The following is a 21661-nucleotide window of genomic DNA, read 5'->3' as shown; positions in this document are numbered from 1 at the left end:
GGCTGAAACTGGTACAGCTGTCTGTCTGAGAAACCAGGCTGTGAGTTCTGTTTGCAGACTTTTTTATTTCTTGGCAGGGAGTAGGCGGGGGCGCGAGGCTGCACTTGCCCCTTGCAGGCTGTGGCTTAATGGGATGGTATTTAAAATACCCCTGGGAATTATTTGTTCAGGTTTAATTCTCTCGAGAAGTCTCCAGTGGTTGTGTAAGTTACTGTATTTTCTGATATGAGAGTGGTGGAAACCCTGGAGGGAAACCAGTGTTTCTACTCACTTAGCCTCTTTATGAAAGGTACTTGCTGGGTGTGATACCACACACACACAAAGATACTTAAAAAGGAAATACTAACACTGATATCAACCTAAAGAGTGTTCTGAACACTGCAGTGATCTTCTAGGAACCTTTCATACTGTGGTTGGTATGGTATTGCCTTCCTCTGATCTCTGAACTGATTTGCCCTGCCAGTTGTAATAGGGGGGCCCACAGTATGGTGTTGACTTTGACCCATGGTGCAGCTCAGTATTTTTCAAATTGTCAGAGGTGAAAGACGTGATAAGTGACAACTAGAAACTGTAGATCTTGTGGGGAACTAACCTAAGACTTTTAGATCCGTAGTATGGCACTTTATTACTGACAAGGATACTACATAGCAGTTGGAGGACGAGGAGATTAATGTTTAACGTCCTGTCGACAACGAGGTCATTAGAGACGGAGCGCAAGCTCGGGTGAAGGAAGGATGGGGAAGGAAATCGACCGTGCCCTTTCAAAGGAACCATCCCGGCATTTGCCTGAAGCGATTTAGGGAAATCACGGAAAACCTAAATCAGGATGGCCGGAGACGGGATTGAACCGTCGTCCTCCCGAATGCGAGTCCAGTGTGCTAACAACTGCGCCACCTCGCTCGGTAGCAGTTGGATTTTCTGTATTTGCGGTAGATGAAGTTCAAAGTTGAAATCTCATTCGTACAAAAGAGTGGGATGCAACACTCAGAACTTCTCGAGAAAACCGGCTTTGTAATTATTCCTTGTGATTTAATACCTGAAAGTAACATCAGTTGTGTGACGGGCAGTGTGGCCTTTGTACGATGTCTGTGTCTTTAAATGAAGACACGTTTTCGGCATGCATTTACACGAAGGGTAAAAGACATAAAGATGAAAACCATAATTTGTTATGTTTTTCATTAATTGAAACAAACTTTAATAACAATCCCTTATAGAAGGTGGGCAATTAAGAATTTATCTTTGCAATCAAAACTAAAATTCTGCCTCTGGTACGTAATTAAAAATAAGTAGATGTTTCCCATATTCAACCAGAACAATAAGAATGAATGCGTGACCAAAACGAGACTCGAACCGGCAATTACGATTCTCGAGCACTACCAATTTTTTTTGCATCTTTATGCAGTTTATGCTTCACAGAAATGCTCTTTGAATATGTACCTTCATTTAAAAATTTGCACCAGGTGGAAATTGAACGTAGACCACCCACTTGCAGACGAACATTCTACCACGTAGCCACATTGCCAGTCGAAAAATCGAACCACAGTTCAGGGGAGGTGTGGACAAATAGCAGCCCTCCGACGCTTTTTGTGCAGCCTACTGAGACAGCAGAATTTTTATGTAACAATTCATACCTTTTCTGAAATGAAATGCAAAGTTAACTAATTTATGCAATCATGTTAGAAGGTACAGCCCTTGGCTGATCTCCGCTTTCAAAAACTGGTGTTCGAATCAGATCTGTTGCCCATCTGTGCTTTAGGGCAGTAAAGACACTCGGAAAACGTAAGGGGGGTAGGACGTCAAACGGGCCGACTTGGAGCAGGGGAGGCATCATAGGACATTTTAATTTCCAGTGTCTATACCTTTACAAATAAATTCATAAAACTCGAAAACATAACAAAATAATTTTTTTTTTGCGTGTGAAAATTCATCATTTTTTCAGTTACTAATGGCTGCATTTGTTGCTACAGGTACACTTTTCTTCATAAGCTAGAGAGATTCTTCGATGAATTTTGCACCGCATACATACCATACTCACAGGTGCATGAAACTCTAGAATTTATTTAATTTATGAAAAAACGAATGAGCTGTTGTATTTTAAACTTCGTGTTTAGAAAAAAAAAACACAAATTTTTGTGTTAATTACCTCAATTTTTACCACAGTTTTTAATAGATTTGGAAAATTCTAGAGTTTCATACACCGTTAAGTATGGTTTGTTTGCTGTGCAAAATTAATCGAAGAATCTCTCTTATTTATGAAGAAAAGTGTACCTATAGCAATAAATGCTGGCATTAGTAAGTGGAAAAAAGTGATGAAATTTCACATCTAAAAAAATTATTTCGTTATGTTTTACAACTTCCACTGCTAAGAGTGTTAATTCTGAATCCTTCCTGATCATGCTGGCAAAGTTTTATGAATTTATTTGTAAAAGTATAGACAGTGGAAATTGAAATGTCCTGTGGTGCCTCTCCTGCTCCAAGTCAGTCTGTTTGACGTCCTACCCACCTTAAAAACTTCAAATCAGTTTTCTGCAGAATTTTTGAGAGTTGCATCTTGCGGCTTTAAATACAAAAATCCAGTTGTCGAGACACACAAACAGTTCAGGAGTCGGCGACACTTGTCACGCAGAGGGAACAGGCGAAGACAGCTCGTCCTCACGGTGGACACCTCCCTCTTTCAGACGCAGTTCTCGCGCCTGGAGCAGGAGCACGAGAGCCTGACCAAGCGGCACGGCGAGGCGCTGGCGGAGGTGCGCTCGGGCGCCGCACGGCTCAAGGAGAAGCAGCGTGACGTCGACCGCCTCTCCCAGGACAGGGAGCTGCTGCAGGTGCGGTGCGCCACGCCCACTGCCGAGCCGAATAACTCCCTCCCCCACACTTCTCCACACATTATGTTCACTAGCTACGTGCATCGCTGACTCCTGCACGTGATGTCACCTCCCCACCTACCGCCCATTCGTCATCTCGGTCGTTCCCAACCTCTGGAAATCCGGCAGAGAACTCCCCCTCTCTGACTGACACCTCCTCTCATACCTACACGCCTCTCCCCCCTCCCCCCCCCCCCCCCCCCCACCTCTCATTGTCATTGTGACTAGTGTCTGTTCCCTGACTCATTTTTCTGTTTCTCCGTCTCTCCTGGTAATTCCCATCACGTGTCATTCTAATGTCTACTGAGCAACCCTCAGTTTGTGGGTTGCTTTTCCATTAATAGTCCACATCTCACTGCCACAGTATTGCTAATACACGTGGATTGCGGACATCCCTTTCCACACACACATACACCGTCAGGACCTAATTGTGAAAATTCTATTTAGATTACCAAAAGCACTGTAGGACATTTTTACTTCTTGATTTTGCAGCTCCCTACAGTCATTTTCACTAACTACTCTAAATACCAAACCTCTTGACTGGTTGTATAACTCGGTTGTTACTTGTCATCCAAAACATTACTACCACCTGCTTAATGGTTTGGTGGTCAACCATGTGATTCTGAGTAGTGTGGTTTTGACAAATCTTTAGTGCATTTCTGGAGGTGTGTGTCACTTCGTGTGTACGACAGGTCGTGTTATTCCCACAAGACGTATTCTGTCGTGTTTAGATCAGTCGAATTTGGTGACCGAGGCATCGATATTAATTCACTATCGTGCTTCACAAACCAGTATAGCCCAATTCTGGCCTTTTGATACAGTCGGTCAATCTGCGGAAGATGCCATCGCCGTTGAGGAAGGTGGCGGGCGTGAAGGGATGCAGGTGGTCCACAGTTCCCAGCTATCACAGTCTTTGATTACTACTGTAGGCCTCACGGAAGTCCAGGTGAATATCTCCCGTAGCATAATACTGCCCCCGATCGTCCGTGTCCGTAGTACGGCCGTGTTTTGAGCAGTTATATTCCTGGATGACAGTGTAGCCAGATGAGACAGTCGACCTGGTGTGACGAGAAATGTGATTTGTGATTCATCTGACCAGGCAACACGTTTCCATTGATCTGCAGTACAATCTGAGTGATCCGCTGTCCTCTGCAATTGTAATAGACAATTTCATCAGTGTGACCGGAGTGGTGTGCCTTGACAAACACTGTACTCTGAAGTCAGATCTGCCAGAAGATCGCCGCCTATCCTGCTTTGCTGAGTGGACGAGCCTCCGACGTCCATTTTGTGTGATGAAATGTGTACATCAGACACCTTTTCGGCTATCCGTACCCACTATTCTCCACCCAATTTCCACTGCTACTTTCAACAGTACCATGTGATTAGCCACCCAGCTTCACTGTTTCCTATGTGCTCATTCTGAAGTGCTGGGCCATAATGACCAGCCTTCTTTCGAGATTGTTCATGCCAGTGGGTTTTTGCATTTGTGACCCGTATCGTCACTAGAATAATTCTGCGTTCTTCTCTGCTGCACTTACATTTTTTCCATACTGTGTCACATGGGTGCAGCACGACTGTGTGGCATTTGATCTGGTGACGGGTAGTGGTCATAATGCTTTGCTTCATCAGCGTATTTTAGTCTTATTATAATTGGTATTAAGTACAACTTTCATACTTGGTGTATTAAATCTTTCTCTTTGTAGCCAAACTGTGTCTGTAATAGAGAGAGACAGTAAAATACCATTAGTTTTGTGGTGATGGTTCAGATATGTTCCATTAACACACACTGCTTCTTCACTTTCCCTGTTACAGAACATCACAGTTTCCTGTATGACTGTCGTGAATAGTTTTGACGTTACAGAATCTCCTTTCCTGACTCTGAACTAAACACTGAATTTTCCACTGTTCTAATGAAGTGAAATGGAAGCTCTAATTGTTACCTTTCACATATTCTGACTCTTAAGATTTCAGTCTGGTTTCTGTACAAGTTGTAGATCTAATTTTTCGCTCCCTGTCTCATTTTCCTGATAATTTTAGGATTTCAAATACTGTATATCGAGTCAACACTGTTAAAGATTTTTTTCTGAATCCCATACATGTAGATTTGGATTTCTTCAGTCTATCTTATTAAGACAAGCTATAGAATCGTTACTGTCCACATGTTCCTACAATTCACATGAACTGAAATTAATTTTCTCTGTGGTTACCTTTTACTTGTCTTTCTATTCTTCAGTGAATAATTGTTGTCAGCATTTTGCAGCCACTGCATAATAAACTTACAGTTTGCTAATACTCTTTACTTGTCAGTACATTTTGTCCTTGGAATTTGAATTATTACATTCTTCTTGAAGTTTTGCAGATATTTCACCTGCCTCGTGCCAGGTGTTACGGTTGGCTATCCCGAGCACCTCAGTAATTCTGTAGGGATGCTTTCTATTCCAGGGACTTTGTTTCACCACAGATGTTCCAGTGCTCTGTCGAGTTCTTCTCACAGTGTCGTATCTCCCATATTATCGTCTGCACCTCTGTCCTCTACTCTTTTTGTAATATTGTCATCCGCTTTGAGTCCCATATATCCCTCCCTTCTTTGCGTGGTTCTGAATTGCTGTCTGACCTCTTGATGCTCATATAGCTGCTTCTCTTTCTCTGTAGGCATCTATGTTTCCCATAAACATTTGTGTTTCTATAGTCTTGCATTTACGTCCTAATCACCCATTTTCCCATTCTGAATTTTGTCAGTCACATTTTTTGGATTTCAGTACTTGCCTTTGCCTACTTTCTTGGCTGCATTTTCAAATCTATTCCTTTCATTCAGTTAACCTGGTATCTAGTGTGTGACTCAAGGGTTTCTCCTGGGTGTTGTTTGTTTGCCTTGTTGATCTTGAGCTGCCTTCACTATTTCATCTCTGAAAGGTATGCAGTTGCCTGTGAGGAACTATTGCAGACAGTCATTGCCTAATGCTCACTTTGAAACTGTCAATGATCTCTGGTTCTTCAAATTTATCTAGTTCCTGACTTCTTAATTTCTTACATTTTTATAAATTTGTCAGATGTGTTCTGCAGGTCCTAACAAATAAATTATGGTTGGACTCCACAAATTCTCCCTGAAATGTTTTGTTGTTAAAAATCTGATTTCTAAATATGTGGCACACAATTACATAATCTACCGGAAATAATCCATTGTCTACGTATCTACCATGTGTACAATCTTATTGCATGGTTCTTAAACCCAAGTGTTTGCAATCACTTTACTTCTCATTCCATTCCTTCAGTCAGCCAGCCAGTTTCCTCCCACTATTATTTCTGTTTTACCTTTTCATACTATAGAATTAAAATCTACAATCAAAATTAAATTTGTAGCTCTATTTTTGAACTTGATACTTTCTCTAAACTAATGACAAATTTTTCAGTAATTTGGCACACTTTGTGTGTGTGTGTGTGTGTGTGTGTGTGTGTGTGAGAGAGAGAGAGAGAGAGAGAGAGAGAGAGAGAGAGAGAGAATGCATTCTGTTGTGCATGATGGATTTGTATCTTGGTTGTGATAAACCGTTCACTATGCTATTCATAGCAGCTTACCCACATTCTTATTTTCTCATTCATTATTACACCTACTTTTCCATTAACCCTATTTGATTTTGTATTTATAATTCTGTACTCGCCTGACCAGAAGTTCCGTTCCCCATGTCACTCCACTTCTTTAGTTCCCACTTCACCTAACTTCAACCTATTCATTTCCCTTTTTAAATTCTCTAACTTACCTACCAAGTTACAGGATCTGTCATTTCACTCTCAGACCTGTTAACACCAGTTTTGTTTTTCCTGATGAGTAGCCCCTTCTGTAGGTCCCGATTGTGGCTATTTTACCTCCAGAATATTTTACTTGAGAGAATGCTATCATCATAAAGCCGTGCTGGAGATGCATATTGCCACAAAAAAATAACAGCTTTAGTTACCCCTTTTTTCAGCTGTTTGCAGTATCAGCACAGCAAGGCTATATTGGCTGATGTTACAAGACCAGATCTCTCAATTGTTCAGTGTGTGTCGCCTGCAACTACTGAAATGGCTGCCACTCCTCTTCAGGAACTGTTGTTTAATCTGGCCTCTCCACAGATACACCTGTAACGTGGTTGCCCCAGCTGTACAACTATCTGCTACAAACTCCTCCTCGCTCTATTCCTGCCAATCTTGTGTTTGACAGCTCATTGTGGGAAGCAATTTCTTGCCAGATAGGAATAGCTGAGTCACCCTCTATTTTCTTTTAACACCAGTAAACCCTGTTGTCTTCACTCGAGCTTCCATATATAAAACAACTTCAAACCTCTAATTACTTTACAGATGAGTTAAGGCAGGGATTGACAAATAGCAGCCCATGGGCAACCTACTGACAGTTTTTTTGTGGCCCGCTAAGACTCAAAATTTTTATGTTGCAGTTATACCTTTTCTGAAATGAAAAGTTAACTAATGTATACAACCGTTTTAAAAGGTGCAGCCCTCTGTTAACCTTTGCTTCCACAAAGTGGCCCCAGAGCCAATACTAATATTCGCTTCTGAGAGTTAAGGTGTTGAATGATGAATTTGTTTGTGTGGCCATCCTCAACAGCAAGCACAGAAATATTTGTTTTGTAAATATAAAACGTCCTATCAGTAATAGAAGGTGTTTCTTATTTACAAAACAAATATAAGGTGTTAAATATTTGACATTAAGCAAGGAACCATTTGAAAAAGTTTTGAAATTATCTGTAAAGTTTGTTTGACGTTGCTAAGTGCTTTCCGGGTCAAATGCTGGATGAATATAATCTGGGAATATGTGCACAGTGAGTTACAATGGCTTGAGACAAATACAGAAAATCTAACTGTAATTACTTGTTTTACTGTGTTAGACCTGTAACCTGCAGTTTATCTTTTAATGAGTGATTACCGTATTTACTCGAATCCAAGCCGCACTTTTTTTCCGGTTTTTGTAATCCAAAAAACCGCCTGCGTCTTACAATCGAGTGCAAAGCAAGCGGAGGTTCTTAAAAATGTTGGTAGGTGCCGCCACAACTAACTTCTGCCGTCGAATATATGTAGCGCTACACAGGCATGCTTTACAGGCTCAAAGATAAATACTGGCACCAAAACCTCTGCGTCAGTAAATAAATTAAAAAAAAAAGGTGGAAGACGAGCTTTTTTTTCTCCGCCCCGAGTTTCGACCACTGCATTTTCATACATTATCCAACGAAGTAAATACAAATTTCGTATTGTTCATCTTCGAATGTAGCAGAATTTCAATTTAATACGAAAATCCAACTGGTAAGATTGTTTGGGATGTTTGTCAATATGACCAACTCTACGTTCAGAATTTTTTCCTACCTGCGAGAAGAGGTGGTTGCTAATAGGAACCTGATGAAATGTGAATCACATGCAGTATTCTTTTCACCATAAGAATAATACGAATATGAACAGTTTGCCATGTATTCTTTCGTGTTTGCTGCTATCTTATTTAAATTCTGTCTGCCCAATAAACTACAAAACTAGAGTGAGACAACAGCAACGCGGAAGAATATACGTATCGTGTCATGTTTATATTCGTATTATCCTTATGCGTAATAGTGATACTGTCAGAAATGAAGCACGGTAACTGACTAGATTTTTAAATCTAAGATGACTAATCTCTGTGCAGAATTTCATGTACTAAAGAAGCGGCCGCAAAGATTTTCAAACGGAGAAAAATTTTCGCTAAACTCTCATTCAGAACATCCTCTATCATTTGGTTCTTGTTGATCGTTATCAAAGAAAGCAGCAGTGTAAGTAACAACAAATAGCAGTCTCTTGCCATTGTTTCGCTAATGAGACGATTGCTCTCTCTCTCTCTCTCTCTCTCTCTCTCTCTCTCTCTCTCTCTCTCTCTCTCTCTCTTTTTTTTTTTTACTGTAAGCGGCGGTAGCGCGCACAAAAGCGAGCGGCGACAGGCCGTAAACACGCACTATCAGAATGCGACAAACAATTCATGACACAGTACAGTAACGCATTTTCAGCTTAGAGTGACGTAAACACGTATAACAAAGAAAACGGCACTTATCAGATCAAAATTAAAATAAGGAAATCGATTCAAACCAGACGAAGCACGTGAAAAAGGAAGGGTACCCATATAAATACGGACGGGGCGCCTGACGCATAGCAATGGCTACCTGGTAAAGCTTAACTGCTGAGCTTACGACTCGAACCGAACTACTGTAGCTGTATCGTCATTCATTCGACCAAAATTGTGTCTCATATTACAATGGATCAACTTTGTTTCGATTTGGAGGTGCGGCCTAAAACTTTTCTCTCCCCTTGAATTTCGAGTCTCAAATTTCAGGTGCGGCTTAGATTCGGGAAATTTTTTTTTTCCTTTATTTCAAGTATCATTTTTCAGGTGCGGCTTAGATTCGAGTGCGGCTTAGATTCGAGGAAATACGGTATAGCAGCATTTTGGCAAATAATTGTCTGAAATACTGGAAATCAAATTTGGTTGCCCCTGGGAGTCATTAGGTAGGCAACCTGTACAGCATGGACCGGGTTATTCATCATAATATTTTCTAAGTACCTGAAGGATTTACTGCATTCCCAATGATATTTTGAAGAAAGTATCACATTTGCTGATTCTCTTCACTTTAGAAAGTGGCCCCAGAGCCAATACTGTGTGAACAGTATTAGTTAAGAAAAGTAATGTCATTATGCCAGCACTACTTGCTCGCCTGCACACTCAATTGTCTCTCCTACTACTATTATCCCTCTTGTTATGATTTGTCTGCTGCTTCTAAGTATAAATATTGAAAAGCTACTAGTCTGGTTTCTTTTTTTAAAAAAAAGTTGAGAATTACTGACTTAATGAGACTGTATTGTAGAAGACAGATATGTGAGATATTTGCTGCAGCTATAGAGACATGTCATTGCTGAGTAGCACTGTCCAAACTTTTGCCAAGTGTCACATTATGCAGCAGTTTTCCCTGTGTAGCAGTGTTTGGCTGGCACAATCTGTTTTACATCTTTATCAAAACAACTGCGATCACTAATTTTATTCATTTGTTGATTTAAACTGTTTTTTCATTTCTAATCCATTTGTGCATCATTTTAATCATTGTATGAACTTTTCTGTTCACAATAAGTATTGTTCAGTATTTGACAGTGAACTTTGTTATAAAAGTGTAGGATGAATAAATAACAGAAGATAAAGAACAACTGCATATAACTTTGCAGCTGCTGTTTGTGTGTGGCTGCCTGCATATTTAGTTTCACCACTTGTGCTGCTAGTTGCTCCGCGGTGGCTTCGGCTGATGGATGCTGTCGGTGAGAAGTATTTGTGCCCGTTACAGAACCAGTGGCTCAGCTTGCCCCTCTCTGCTTGTCCCTGCACCGTTGTCTCGACTGTTACTGATATTTGCTCACGTGGAAACCTCACTAAAGCCGGTTTGCAACAGTACGTAAAGTTTTGAGCGCTTGTGATGGATTCTTATTGCCTACGTTTTCATCTGTGAAAATCTTATGTAATCACAGTTCCGGTGACAGCGTGTAGTGCCGAACGAGAGCGTCCTTTAATTCTGCCTTCTTTGCTACGTCTTGCAATGGCACGTCCATTTGTGTCGCAATGAAGACGTAAGTGGTGCATGGAAGTTTACGGAGCCGTAACACGTGTATAGACTGTTCAATTATAAATTCCTGGCCAACTGATGTACGTAAAGTTTTGAGCGCTTGTGATGGATTCTTATTGCCTACGTTTTCACCTGTGAAAAACTTACGTAATCACAGTTCTGGTGACAGCGTGTAGTGCCGAACGAGAGCTTCCTTTAATTCACTGTAGCTTTGCCGTGATAAGGTTATATCAGTTTTCTTAGTCGCTCCTAAATCCAGATGCTAAACCTCAATATTAAATCTGTCAGTGTTATTGAACACCCAATGTTGATTAAATATGCATTCAGCTTGAATGAACCAAAGCTGAGGTCAAGTTGACCAGAATGCGTATATACTCCCTTGTTTCGTATTTATATCTGTTGAGTGGTTTTGTGGTGAAATGTCGTGGATGGTGATCTGTGGTAAAGTGGTAAGCCTTATTCTGTTCCGATTCCTGTTTCCAGCACTTGCATCATTTGATCCATTGCTTCTGATGGCGCATTTCCCTTTGGTGCTCTATTTTTTCCCCTGAGATCAAGGATCACCACTATGGGAACTCTTGTATTATTATCGTGTTTTCAGTAAACGTTGTTCAATATTCTATAATGCATTCATTATGCGTGCATAGGATGAACAGAAGATAAACGACAATTGTGAATAATCAGTCACTGTGCAGACAGTGACAAAGACACTTATTTTCGTCCATGACGGTTTCGTTCAATTATTGCAGTGCATTGTATTCTGATGTAAGTGCAAATTATTAAATACTTTCCACCATTTTATATTTTTGTCTGTGTTATTTCTATTACTTATTTTGCTGGAATGTTGTTTTATTTGTAAAACCTCCTTTCGTTTCAGTCTTCTTCTGTGTTATTTTGTCCTTCGTGTGAGAAAAATTTGTTATTAATGTGTGTTGGGCGGATTACTATCCAGAAACAAGTATATCTTGTAACAAAAAATAAATTTTTGAGACTGATTCACAGCCTCTGTAAATAGATTATTTTCTCTTATTTTTAACTGATCGATGAATATTTTTACATGTTAAAATATTTCAAGATGTAAAAAAAAAAACTTAAATCACTTGGGCAAACATTCCAAATGAAAAATAATAAAACAATTTATAAAATAAGAGCAAATAATAAAGTTAACAGAAACAAAATGATTAAAATTATGCAACACTCGCACGCACACTCTCTCTCTCTCTCTCTCTCTCTCTCTCTCTCTCTCTCTCTCTCTCTCCCCCTCCCCCCCCCCCCCCCCTCTCGCCACCACCCTCCCCCCTACTGAATAGGGGATTTAAAAAGTTAATACTTGCTTGTATACTATATTCAAGATGCTAAGACTATTTAATTGAATATTTGTCCATAAAATTGAAGGAGTTTGAGAAAATAGTTTTTCACGGCAATAGTGTTGGATAAGTGTTTCTCAGTTTTCTTGCTGTGTTACATTTGTTTGTGTACTTTTGCACTGAACAACTTCCACTGTCCTCAACGTCAGGACTTAACTGTTGTTCAATTGGACCACACGGTACCCTCGTATGTAGGTGCCGAATTATGCAAAGGAGACGTGACAAAGTTATGGAACATTTGTATGCTAGCAGAGATTGTGTCAGTGTTTGCAGTGGAAAAAACACTGATAGCAGTACTGGTTCCATTTGGCACTGTTGCCGACATTCTTTAGTCGTAGGCCTCTGCACAATCTCTGGTAGCGCACGGAAGTTCTGGAAGTTGGTGATGTCTTCGCGACATAATTCTGGCACGTAGCATACCTAACAGCCAACTGAAATGTAATCACTTGACGACAGTGACGGAGGAAATCTTCGGAGAGCTCGAGATTGCGAAATACGAGAACTGTGAGAAAGTAACTGTCTGAGAGTTTTTTTGACGGTCCACTCTGTTTCCACAGGAGCGTCTGGCCCAGTGTGAGCACCGGCGGGAGGCGGGCGAGGGGGTGGGCCCCGCCCCGCGAGCCGCCCCCTCGGAGCGGGGCGCGCCGCAGCGCCAGCTGTCGACGCGGTCCACGGCGAGCGCGCGCGGCGGTGCGGACCGGCAGGCGCCCGGCGGCGGCGTGGGCGCCAAGCCGCCCCCGGCGCCGTCTCCGTCTGCCGCCGTGCCAGTTGTCGCTGCTGCAGATAAGGTCGGGTCTCGTGTCGGCTAATAAGCCGTGTCTGCCCGCCCCTCGTGTAACGACGCCGACTGACTGTTTGCCGCAGACAGATTGTTAGAGTATCCCAATCTCGTATTAGTTAAGAAAAGTAATGTAGAAGTAGATTTTGTTTTACGTGTTCTTACAGTAACTGATCCATATACCGAGTTAGACTGGAATTGCTCCAGAATTCCAGGGCTATACCAGATTATACTGTGTGTCCCACAAATTTCACTGTTAGAACTTCAATAACTCGAAGAAAAGTAACAAAAATTGTGAATTTTTAAGCCACTCAGATGGTCACGATGTTATTGTTGGTGTTTGACTGTTGAAAGCGTTCAAAATGTCCTGCATCCGTGTCACAGGTATGTGCGAGATGAACAGTCTTGTAGTTTTCGACATATCTCTCGTGGTGACAACTTCCTCCGTACTTAGTGGAACTCTTTTTTATTCCACACATTAATTCTTTATGTTCCGTGCATCTACTTTTGTTAAGAAAATGAGTGTGACACATACAGAAATGTCTATCAAACTTACTTCTGTTAGTGTGATGTATTAATTGTAATCCCTATATATAAAATCAATATCCTGACTGGCTGACTCATCAACCCAAACGGCTCAAGTATAGAAACTTGGAGAAGATGTGGGACTTGTACTGTAGGCTTCGTTTAAAATGGGATTTTTCCAAATTAAAACCCTAAGGGAGTGAAATAGGGGATGAGATTTTTTATCAAGTATTTTTAAAGCAAAATCTATGAAAATTGAAATTTGGATTCTCAGTTACAAATTTAAAAGATACGTGTTTTGGTGCTTCTGTAGATTCCATCCCTGAGGAAGTTCAATAGGCGATGAAAATTTTTGAGGAAATGCATCGTTACATTAAAAGAATTTTTAAAACTAAATTTGTGAAAATTGGTGTGTCGCTTCTTGGTTAGATATAAAGAAATATTTTTCAGGGGATGAAAGTTGCCGTGGAAATAACGCCACAAGAACACCGAAGATACGAGTGACAGAAATTGTGGACTCAGGCCAGCAGAATTTCTTCTTGGTCAGAAGTACATTAGGAAAAGACCATGCCTATATGGCCTTAATTAGACTGAAAAGTTTAGAAAGTGTCGTAGTTTTTGAGCCATATAAAAATTCATTCAAATAAAAATAAAAAAATCTTTGCAGGCCATATAGTCCGTGGAAGTGAAGCAGTGGGTGCTGAGATAGTTACACGTAAAAAGTAAAGCTGTCCACGCACACCAAACTCTGTCTGACATTAGGTATTGATGGAAGAGGAAGTTGTGTTAACTGCCGGGGGGAGAGGGAGCGGGGAGGCGGGGGGGGGGGGGGGGGGGCTGGTTGGCCATGTGTGTGACCACAAATCTCAGGAATTGTAATCCGATGTTTACACACTAATCCACATTCTCTGAGGCTGGCTAAATCAGTACCGTATTTACTCGAATTTAAGCCACACTTTTTTTCTGGTTTTTGTAATCCAAAAAAGTGCCTATGGCTTAGAATCGAGTGCAAAGTAAGCGGAAGTTCTGAAAAATGTTGGTAGGTGCCGCCACATCTAACTTCTGCCGTCGAATATATGTAGCGCTACACAGGCATGCTTTGCAGGCACAAAGATAAATACTGGTGCCAAAACCTCTGCGTCAGTAAATAAATTAAAAAAAAAAAAAAGGTGGAAGACGAGCTTTTTTTCTCCACCCCGCCACTGCATTTTCATACATTATCCAACGAAGTAAATACAAATTCCGTATTGTTCATCTTCGAATGTAGCAGCATTTCAATGTACTACGAAAATCCGACTGCCAAGACTGTTTGGGGTGTTTGGCAATATGGCCAACTCTATGTTCTGAATTTTTTCCTTCCTATGAGAAGAGATGGTTGCTAATAGGAACTTTTATGTATTGTGAATCACATGCAGTATTCTCTTCACCCTAAGAATAATACGAATATAAACAATTTGCCATGTATTGTTTCGTGTTTGCTGCTATCTCATTTACATCCTGTCTGCCTAATAAACTACGAAACTTGAGTGAGAGAACAGCAAAGGAGGAAGAATATACGTATCGTGTCGTGTTTATATTCGTATTATTCTTATGCCTAATAGTGATACAGTCAGAAATGAAGCACGGCAACTGACTAGCTTTTTAAATCTAAGATGACTAATTTCTGTGCAGAATGATATGTACTAAAGAAGCGTCTGCAAAGATTTTCAAAAGGAGAAAAATTTCTGCTTAACTCTCGTTCAGAACTTCTATCATACGCAGTATATTATTTGGTTCTTGTTGATCATTATCAAAGAAAGCAGCAGTGTAAGTAACAACAAATAGCAGTCTCATGCCATTGTTTCGCTATTGAGACGATTCCTCTTTTTTATTTTATTTATTTATTTTTTTTTTATTGTAAGCGGCAGTAGCGTGCACAAAAGCAAGCCATGCCGCGAGCGGCGACAGGCCGTAAACACTCATTATCAGAATGCGACAAACAGTGCATGACACAGTACAATAATGCATTTTCAACTTAGAGTGATGTAAACACCTATAACAAAGAGAATGGCACTTATCAGATCAAAGAAAAATAAGCAATCAATACAAACCAGACGAAGCACGTGAAAAAGGAAGGGTACCTGTATAAATACGGACGGAGCGGCTGACACGTAGCAATGGCTACCTGGTAAAGCTTAACTGCTAACCTTACGACTCGAACCAAACTACTGTAGCTGTATTGTCATTCATTCGACCTAAATTGTGTCTCATATTACAGTGGACCAACTTTGTTCTGAATTAGAGGTGCGGCCTAAAGCTTTTCTCTCCCCTTGAATTTCGAGTCTCAAATTTCAGGTGCGGCTTAGATTCGAGCAAATACGGTATTCATGTTTGAAGACAGATGCCACTGCTAATGTAAAGTGACTTTCACAGTCAAGTTCCGTCATTCGTTAGGCGATACTAAAATGAAGATGGCACTGGTTCCTGATTTTGTTTGGATTTGGTAGCCATTTCAGTAAATAGCCTTATGTGGATTTGACTGAAACCGAAAAAGTGCATATTGTTCAGTGATAATCGTTTTGCCTTTCGATGGGAAAAATTTGAAATGATAAAAGAAAAATTAGATTGTATTCTTGGTGATCCTTTGCTCTCGGTGACAACATTTACGTATCAGTTCAGTGAATTTAAACGTCGTTGAACATTCACCGTTTTAGATGAGTCATCGAGGATGCCCTGCAGGTGTGACGGCCGAAGAAAATCCCCACAGTGGGATTCTTTCTAACGGCCAAACAAACCTGTACGACGTGGCAGAGGCCATAAGTATGTCATTGTTGACAGTAGTTAATATTTTACACAATAAGCTCGATGTGAAAATTGTCTATGCAGAGGGTGCCCTGATTGCTGACACTGAATGAGAAGTGTGTGAGGCTTTCAAGTTGGAAGCTGAGTTTGCAGCTACGGAGCCATTTAACTTGTTGCGATGTATATATATCCATCACAACTGCGGGAACAACGTATACATATACCAGGAGTACAAATGTCAGATCGGAACATGAATATGTGACTCGGTCAGAAGCACTGCAGGAAGTTGTTAGTCGTACTAATAAACTGCATTGATATTGCTTATAGGTGGAATAAGTAGCTTTCTCAGTTGTTTTGTGCCCCTGTTGTTGGGATTGCAAAACGGGGATTTTTTATGAAACGGTCTGGAGGTGTGCAGTTGTGCATTATCAGATGTGGAAGTGTTACTAATGAAAAGTTGAACTCTAGATGAATTTGATTTTCCACTGTTGTCAATCCTGGTCTGTCTCTGTCAAAGGCGAAAAAGTTGTCGTTCACATTTCCCACATTCACCTTCCAGGAGTGCAACTGATGATGGTGATGAGAAAGAAGAGGATGATGGTAGACAGCTCCCCTCTGTGCCAGTGAAATAGAAGAAATGGTGAACACAGTGTAGCACGAGGCACGCCCCACCACTCACCTGCCGTGGAGTCGGCAGCAAAATAGTTCAGCCAGATCTGAAGAACTTTGTGTCGGGTTGTCACTGTTGATGAAACGTGGCCCTGTAAACTGAGAAACGATTGGGACGATGTGCTGTTCCCTGTGAATCTGCCCTATGGAAGGCGAAGGCTCTCCCTTCAGCTGGAGAATCTGTGGGGACCCTATTTTGGGATGTGAATTGTGCTGTAATCGTATATTTCTCAGAAAAAGGGAACAAGAGCACAGAACAATGTAACAGTGAGATATTAGACCACTTTAACATGAGATTTAGCGCAGAAGGAAGTGCAGTTTAACCAACATTACGTGCCAGTAGGTGCATCTGGAGTTGTTGATGCAAAATTTCACCAATTGTGACACGGATTGCAACCACACCTCCTGTATTCACCTGACCTGGCTCTTCACAGTTTCTTCTCAGTTACAAATATGAATAAATCGCTCACAGGTGAAAATAATTGGCTCAAATTGAGCTGGTCATCGTTGGCTCAAAATGAAGGATTCATTGTTGAGACAGAGGAATGCTTTTGAAAGCTTGATAATTTCTATTTTTGGGAAGGGTAAAAAAAAAAAAAAAAAAAAAAAAAAAAAAAAAAAAAAAAAACTATGTTGTTCTGAATAGTGTATAACTCTAAAAGGAACCTGCCAAAAAAGAAATAATTTATTTTAAAATATTGCTTCCACATTCATAACACAGGTACTGATTTAATGACTATTGTAAGCTCCACATTTGGTAGTATGGATTGATGGGACTTTATGGTAAGATTCAGCCCCTCAATTCAACCTGGTATAAAGAAAAAGGAGGTAACAGATGGCGTGTTGGTATGAGAAGGGTTCACCAAGAGGCCCCTGTGACAGTAACTTTTGGTAGAATGCCCACCCTCCTCACGTCAATAGCAAGCACGGATTGTCGTGAGGGAAAAACTGACGGTTAGCTCAAAACATGGTTGAAAGAGAGGCATTGACTGGGGTTTTTGTGATACCGTGAATGGAAAAAAGTTTTATGACATAAAGTTATCGTCCTCTTGTCTAAATAACGCATTTTGAGACAAGATTAGAACAAAGAGACAAGGAAGAGTAGAAAGTACAATAAAGGAACAAGTAAGAGTCTAGGACAGCAGTAGTCAACATTTGAAATGTAGTGTCACAGGGAGCCCCAAATGCTGTTGGCTACTCTGGACTGTTGTATCTGAAACTAAATTCAATTTCCTGACATGGAATTAGATCTTATCAGATTTGATGTTCAATAATTGCTAAATTAACTTTTCCAAACTCCAGCACATTGCAACTTACATCATTGTTACGTGTGTCATCCCACATTTGTAGTTCTGGATCTTTCTTGGCATATATGTATATGCTTAAAATAGGATTACATTGAAGAATAAATAATTTTTTGGACATAGGAGGAGGTACTTCATATCTAAACTAAGTAGTTATTGAATCACAATTGTATTAGCCATTTTTTTTGTAAGCGGGCGACATACATAAATAAGAACTGGGTAAACATTCCTACAAATTCACTCGCTTAACACAATTCTGGTTTACATAATGCATCGCTAATTAAGCTGAAGAGAACGTGAGCCTTAAGATGTTATCAAAGGTCCTCTTTGTTCAGACTAGGTTGTTTGTACTTGGAAGGCGCACCCAGTGCATCCCACTTGCCATTCATAATTTTTGCAAAGACTGCAACAGAGAGAAACGCCCAATAGAAAAGCATAAGTTTGAGGGTGAGGCCCAGTGAACTTTCACTCGAGACATCTTCAATCTCTGGTGTGATGACATCTGGAATTTCTGCCGGCTCTAGACTCGTCAGTGAACACCAGTGGTCGCTGTCCCCCTCTCTATTCCAGTCATCAGTTCGGTCGCCGTTCACCGACAGATTTGGGAGCGCAGCGCTGACTCCTCTGTTGTGATTGTCTTGCTCCACAGTTTGCACTTTTAGGTTGCAGTCTCTCTTTCTAATGACCATTTTGGAAAAAATTGTTTTAATCAGCTTCTCTTTATCAACATACGTAGTCCTGGAAGAAACATAAAATAGCGATTTTTATTGGCTGCGTTCTTTTGTGTCTGCAAATGGTGGAGAATCACACACAACATTGAACATGTGTGGAGAATGTAACATAGAATACGTGGGGAAAATTTTAGGTCGAGTAAGTAGTACAAAAGTCAGAAATAAAGAAACAGTGATTAACTATTTCAAAATATATAAAAAAACTAATGGAAACAATGGGCAGTAATACAGGATGAGTGGCAGTTGACTGGAGGGGAAAAAATCTTGTAATACCTCTGGAAAAATAAATTAACAAGAAGCTGGATTCGAAATTTAGAAATGTAAAACATGAAAAGAGCAGAAAGAGAGATTTTCATAGGAAAAGTGTTGAATATTGAATGATCCAAGGACATAAGCAGTTGGAGGACAGATGTGGAATATTCAGAAAAAGGAGTGAGAAAGTAGTGAGAGTGACTGCAAGGTGTGGGTCGGTTAACTTGGGGGAGGGCAGGGGGTGTCACGAGTAAGTGCTGGGACCATTACTGTTTCTTATATAAATAAACAAAATGCCTTCAAATATGACAGGTGATTCTAAAATATTTCTGTTTGCTGATGATACTAATTAGCTAGAGAACGATGTCGAGTGCGACAGGTTTGTGGTTTGTAGAAAATAAATTGATGCCAAATGGCAGTAAGATTCAGTTTTTGTGGTTTCTGACACACAATTTAACTAAAACTGACATTTTGAGTGCACTGAATGGGTATATAATTAATGAGACTAAAAAACCCAAGCTGTCACGGAAAACTCACGTTAAGGTTTTTGTTCAGAAACTACACAAGAATTTAAAAAATTGTAGCAGTAATCCTTGCACTTTAGAGTCTGAATCGGAGGATTTCCTCATAGCTCACTCCTATTCTGTTGAGGAATTTCTGAAAAAATAAAGCAGAATCCCTTGTTGTGTTGTCGGTTACGCTAATATGCGAACGCTGTTCAAAAAGTGTCCAACTTTTGTTTATAAAATCAGTCTTTATTCAGATACAGTTGTTTGACACTAGCAACCTCGAAAGTAGTTGCCTCCAGCTTCTACACACCTCTCCCAACGCTTCTGCTGCTGCCGGAAGCATCGCCGGAAAGCCTCTTTCAGTACGGTGCGCAGCTGCCTTGTTGAATTCTGCATAATGTCTTCCTCGTTCTGCAATCTGGTCCTTTTTGAAGTCTCTTTCAGCTGAGAAAAAAAGCCAGAAGAGACTCTGTGCTAGATCAGGGGAATAGGAAGGCCGAAAAACTGCAGCCGTGTCATGTTTGGCAAAGAACCTCTGAATGACGAGTGGGTGCATTGTCGTGGTGAAGCTGCCATCTGCCCAGTGTGCCCAAGTTTGGCTGTTTGCACGTCACTGCTTCACAGTGGCAACACAAAACTCTTGGCAATGCTCGTTGATATCAGTGCCTTCTGGGGCTTACTCGTGGTGGACCACAGCACTCGAGTCGAGAAAGGTGGTCAGCACGATTTTCACATTGCTGCAGCCTGATCCATATTTGGATGTCGGGTACGACAGACGGTTCGATTGCGATGACTGGTTCTGGGTTGTATTTGTAAAACCGAGACGCATCACCATTGACAACTGGTTTTTAGATCTCTGAATGAAGTTGCTTTTGCTCAGTTGTTGACTTCGAGACGAATTTTGTCGAGGTCCTCCTGAGGGCTAAATGTTCTCATTAAAGTGAAGTGAATGGATCCAGTACTAACTTCAACACTGTCTACAAGTTCTCTGGTGGTGATTCATTTATCCCGCATCACCGGGGTCGTCACGTGATCAGTAACGACCTCATTGGCAAATATTGTGGGCCTACCTGAATGTGCTTCACTCTCCACTGACGAGTGGCCACCTTTGAACTGGTTGTACCACTCCTTTAACTGTGTGGTACCCACTTTTTCATCCCCAAACACTGACACATCTTGCAGATTGTTTCAACTTGAGAATCACTCAGCTGAAAACAAAATTTGCTGCAATAACATTGTTCCACTTTTTCCGTCATTTTTCCCACAGCACAAAATCTGAGGACTATCAGTTACTCATATTTTTTTGTCAATGGCTTGCCAGTGACTGCTTGTTTCCACAGTCGTGGAAAAAATCTGTTGTTTGCCTTACGTATGCCTACACACGTAGAAACTGCATACGCCCCGATACCATTGCCGGTTTCAGCAATAAAATATAAGGTCGGATACTTGTAGCACAGCTCTCGAATACTCGGCAGCTTGCCGACTGCATAGGATTTGTGTAAATTTTATTTTATTTATTATTAACTTTTCTGCTGTAATTTCATTTACTGACTCGTTCCGTTACCACAGAGAATGGCTCCTCATCAATGTGGTCCTACAAAATTAGACATGTTACTAAAAATAAATGAATAAAATGAAATAAACAAAAGAATTTTGGAGGAAAAGAAACATAAAAAAGTAAGAATTGAATTTGTCACACGGTCCATAGTAGACCAAATGGAAAGACAGAAAAAGTAAAATACACGTGATTTCGCGGCACCTTCATTATCTGTGCAGAGCTGGTAGAGATCAGAAGTGAGCTCCAGATGTTTGCCTTAGACTCACCAGTGGGTTATGTTACATGGTCTCCGAGCTTGCTGCCTCTGTAATGGCAGCTCGAACTGCCAATCTCTGCCAGTGCCCGTTTAACCAAAAGCTCATCATCTGAGTCTGTTGTCAGGCACTAATGGACTATACTGGTGTATAAAGGAGAGCAAGTACACAAGTTTGCAAGCCCAACTGAGGGTTCACTGCATTGTTGCTACATAAGAAACTGTTGGATGTGACGATTATTATACAGGAGTCCCAGGAGGTATGATCTGTATGCGGGGATATGACAGAAATGGTAATTTGAAGTGAAAAACTTCATACTGACGTACGCCCTATTCTGAATGGTTTCCTTTTAATGTTACTTTTGTATGTTTTCTTGAATAACATGAAAATTGCAACATGTAGCAAAAACATTGTACAGTACAGAATTAAACTACATCAAATTTCCTGTAAAAAAGT

At 40.7% G+C, this 21661-nt stretch overlaps 1 protein-coding gene across 1 annotated transcript in view; it reads left to right on the top strand.

The window, feature by feature from the left end:
* Positions 1 to 21661, top strand: part of LOC126426608 (Golgi integral membrane protein 4-like) — a 141934-nt gene that overhangs the window by 62708 nt on the left and 57565 nt on the right. Inside the window, exons 6-7 of the mRNA XM_050088500.1 lie at positions 2679 to 2825; positions 12402 to 12632. Of these exons, the coding sequence (XP_049944457.1) occupies positions 2679 to 2825; positions 12402 to 12632 (378 nt within the window). The remainder of the gene's footprint in view (positions 1 to 2678; positions 2826 to 12401; positions 12633 to 21661) is intronic.

The sequence above is a fragment of the Schistocerca serialis genome, chromosome 11 (assembly GCF_023864345.2).
Source record: "Schistocerca serialis cubense isolate TAMUIC-IGC-003099 chromosome 11, iqSchSeri2.2, whole genome shotgun sequence".
Lineage (NCBI taxonomy): Eukaryota > Metazoa > Arthropoda > Insecta > Orthoptera > Acrididae > Schistocerca > Schistocerca serialis.
This window is presented reverse-complemented; position numbering and strand designations above follow the sequence as displayed.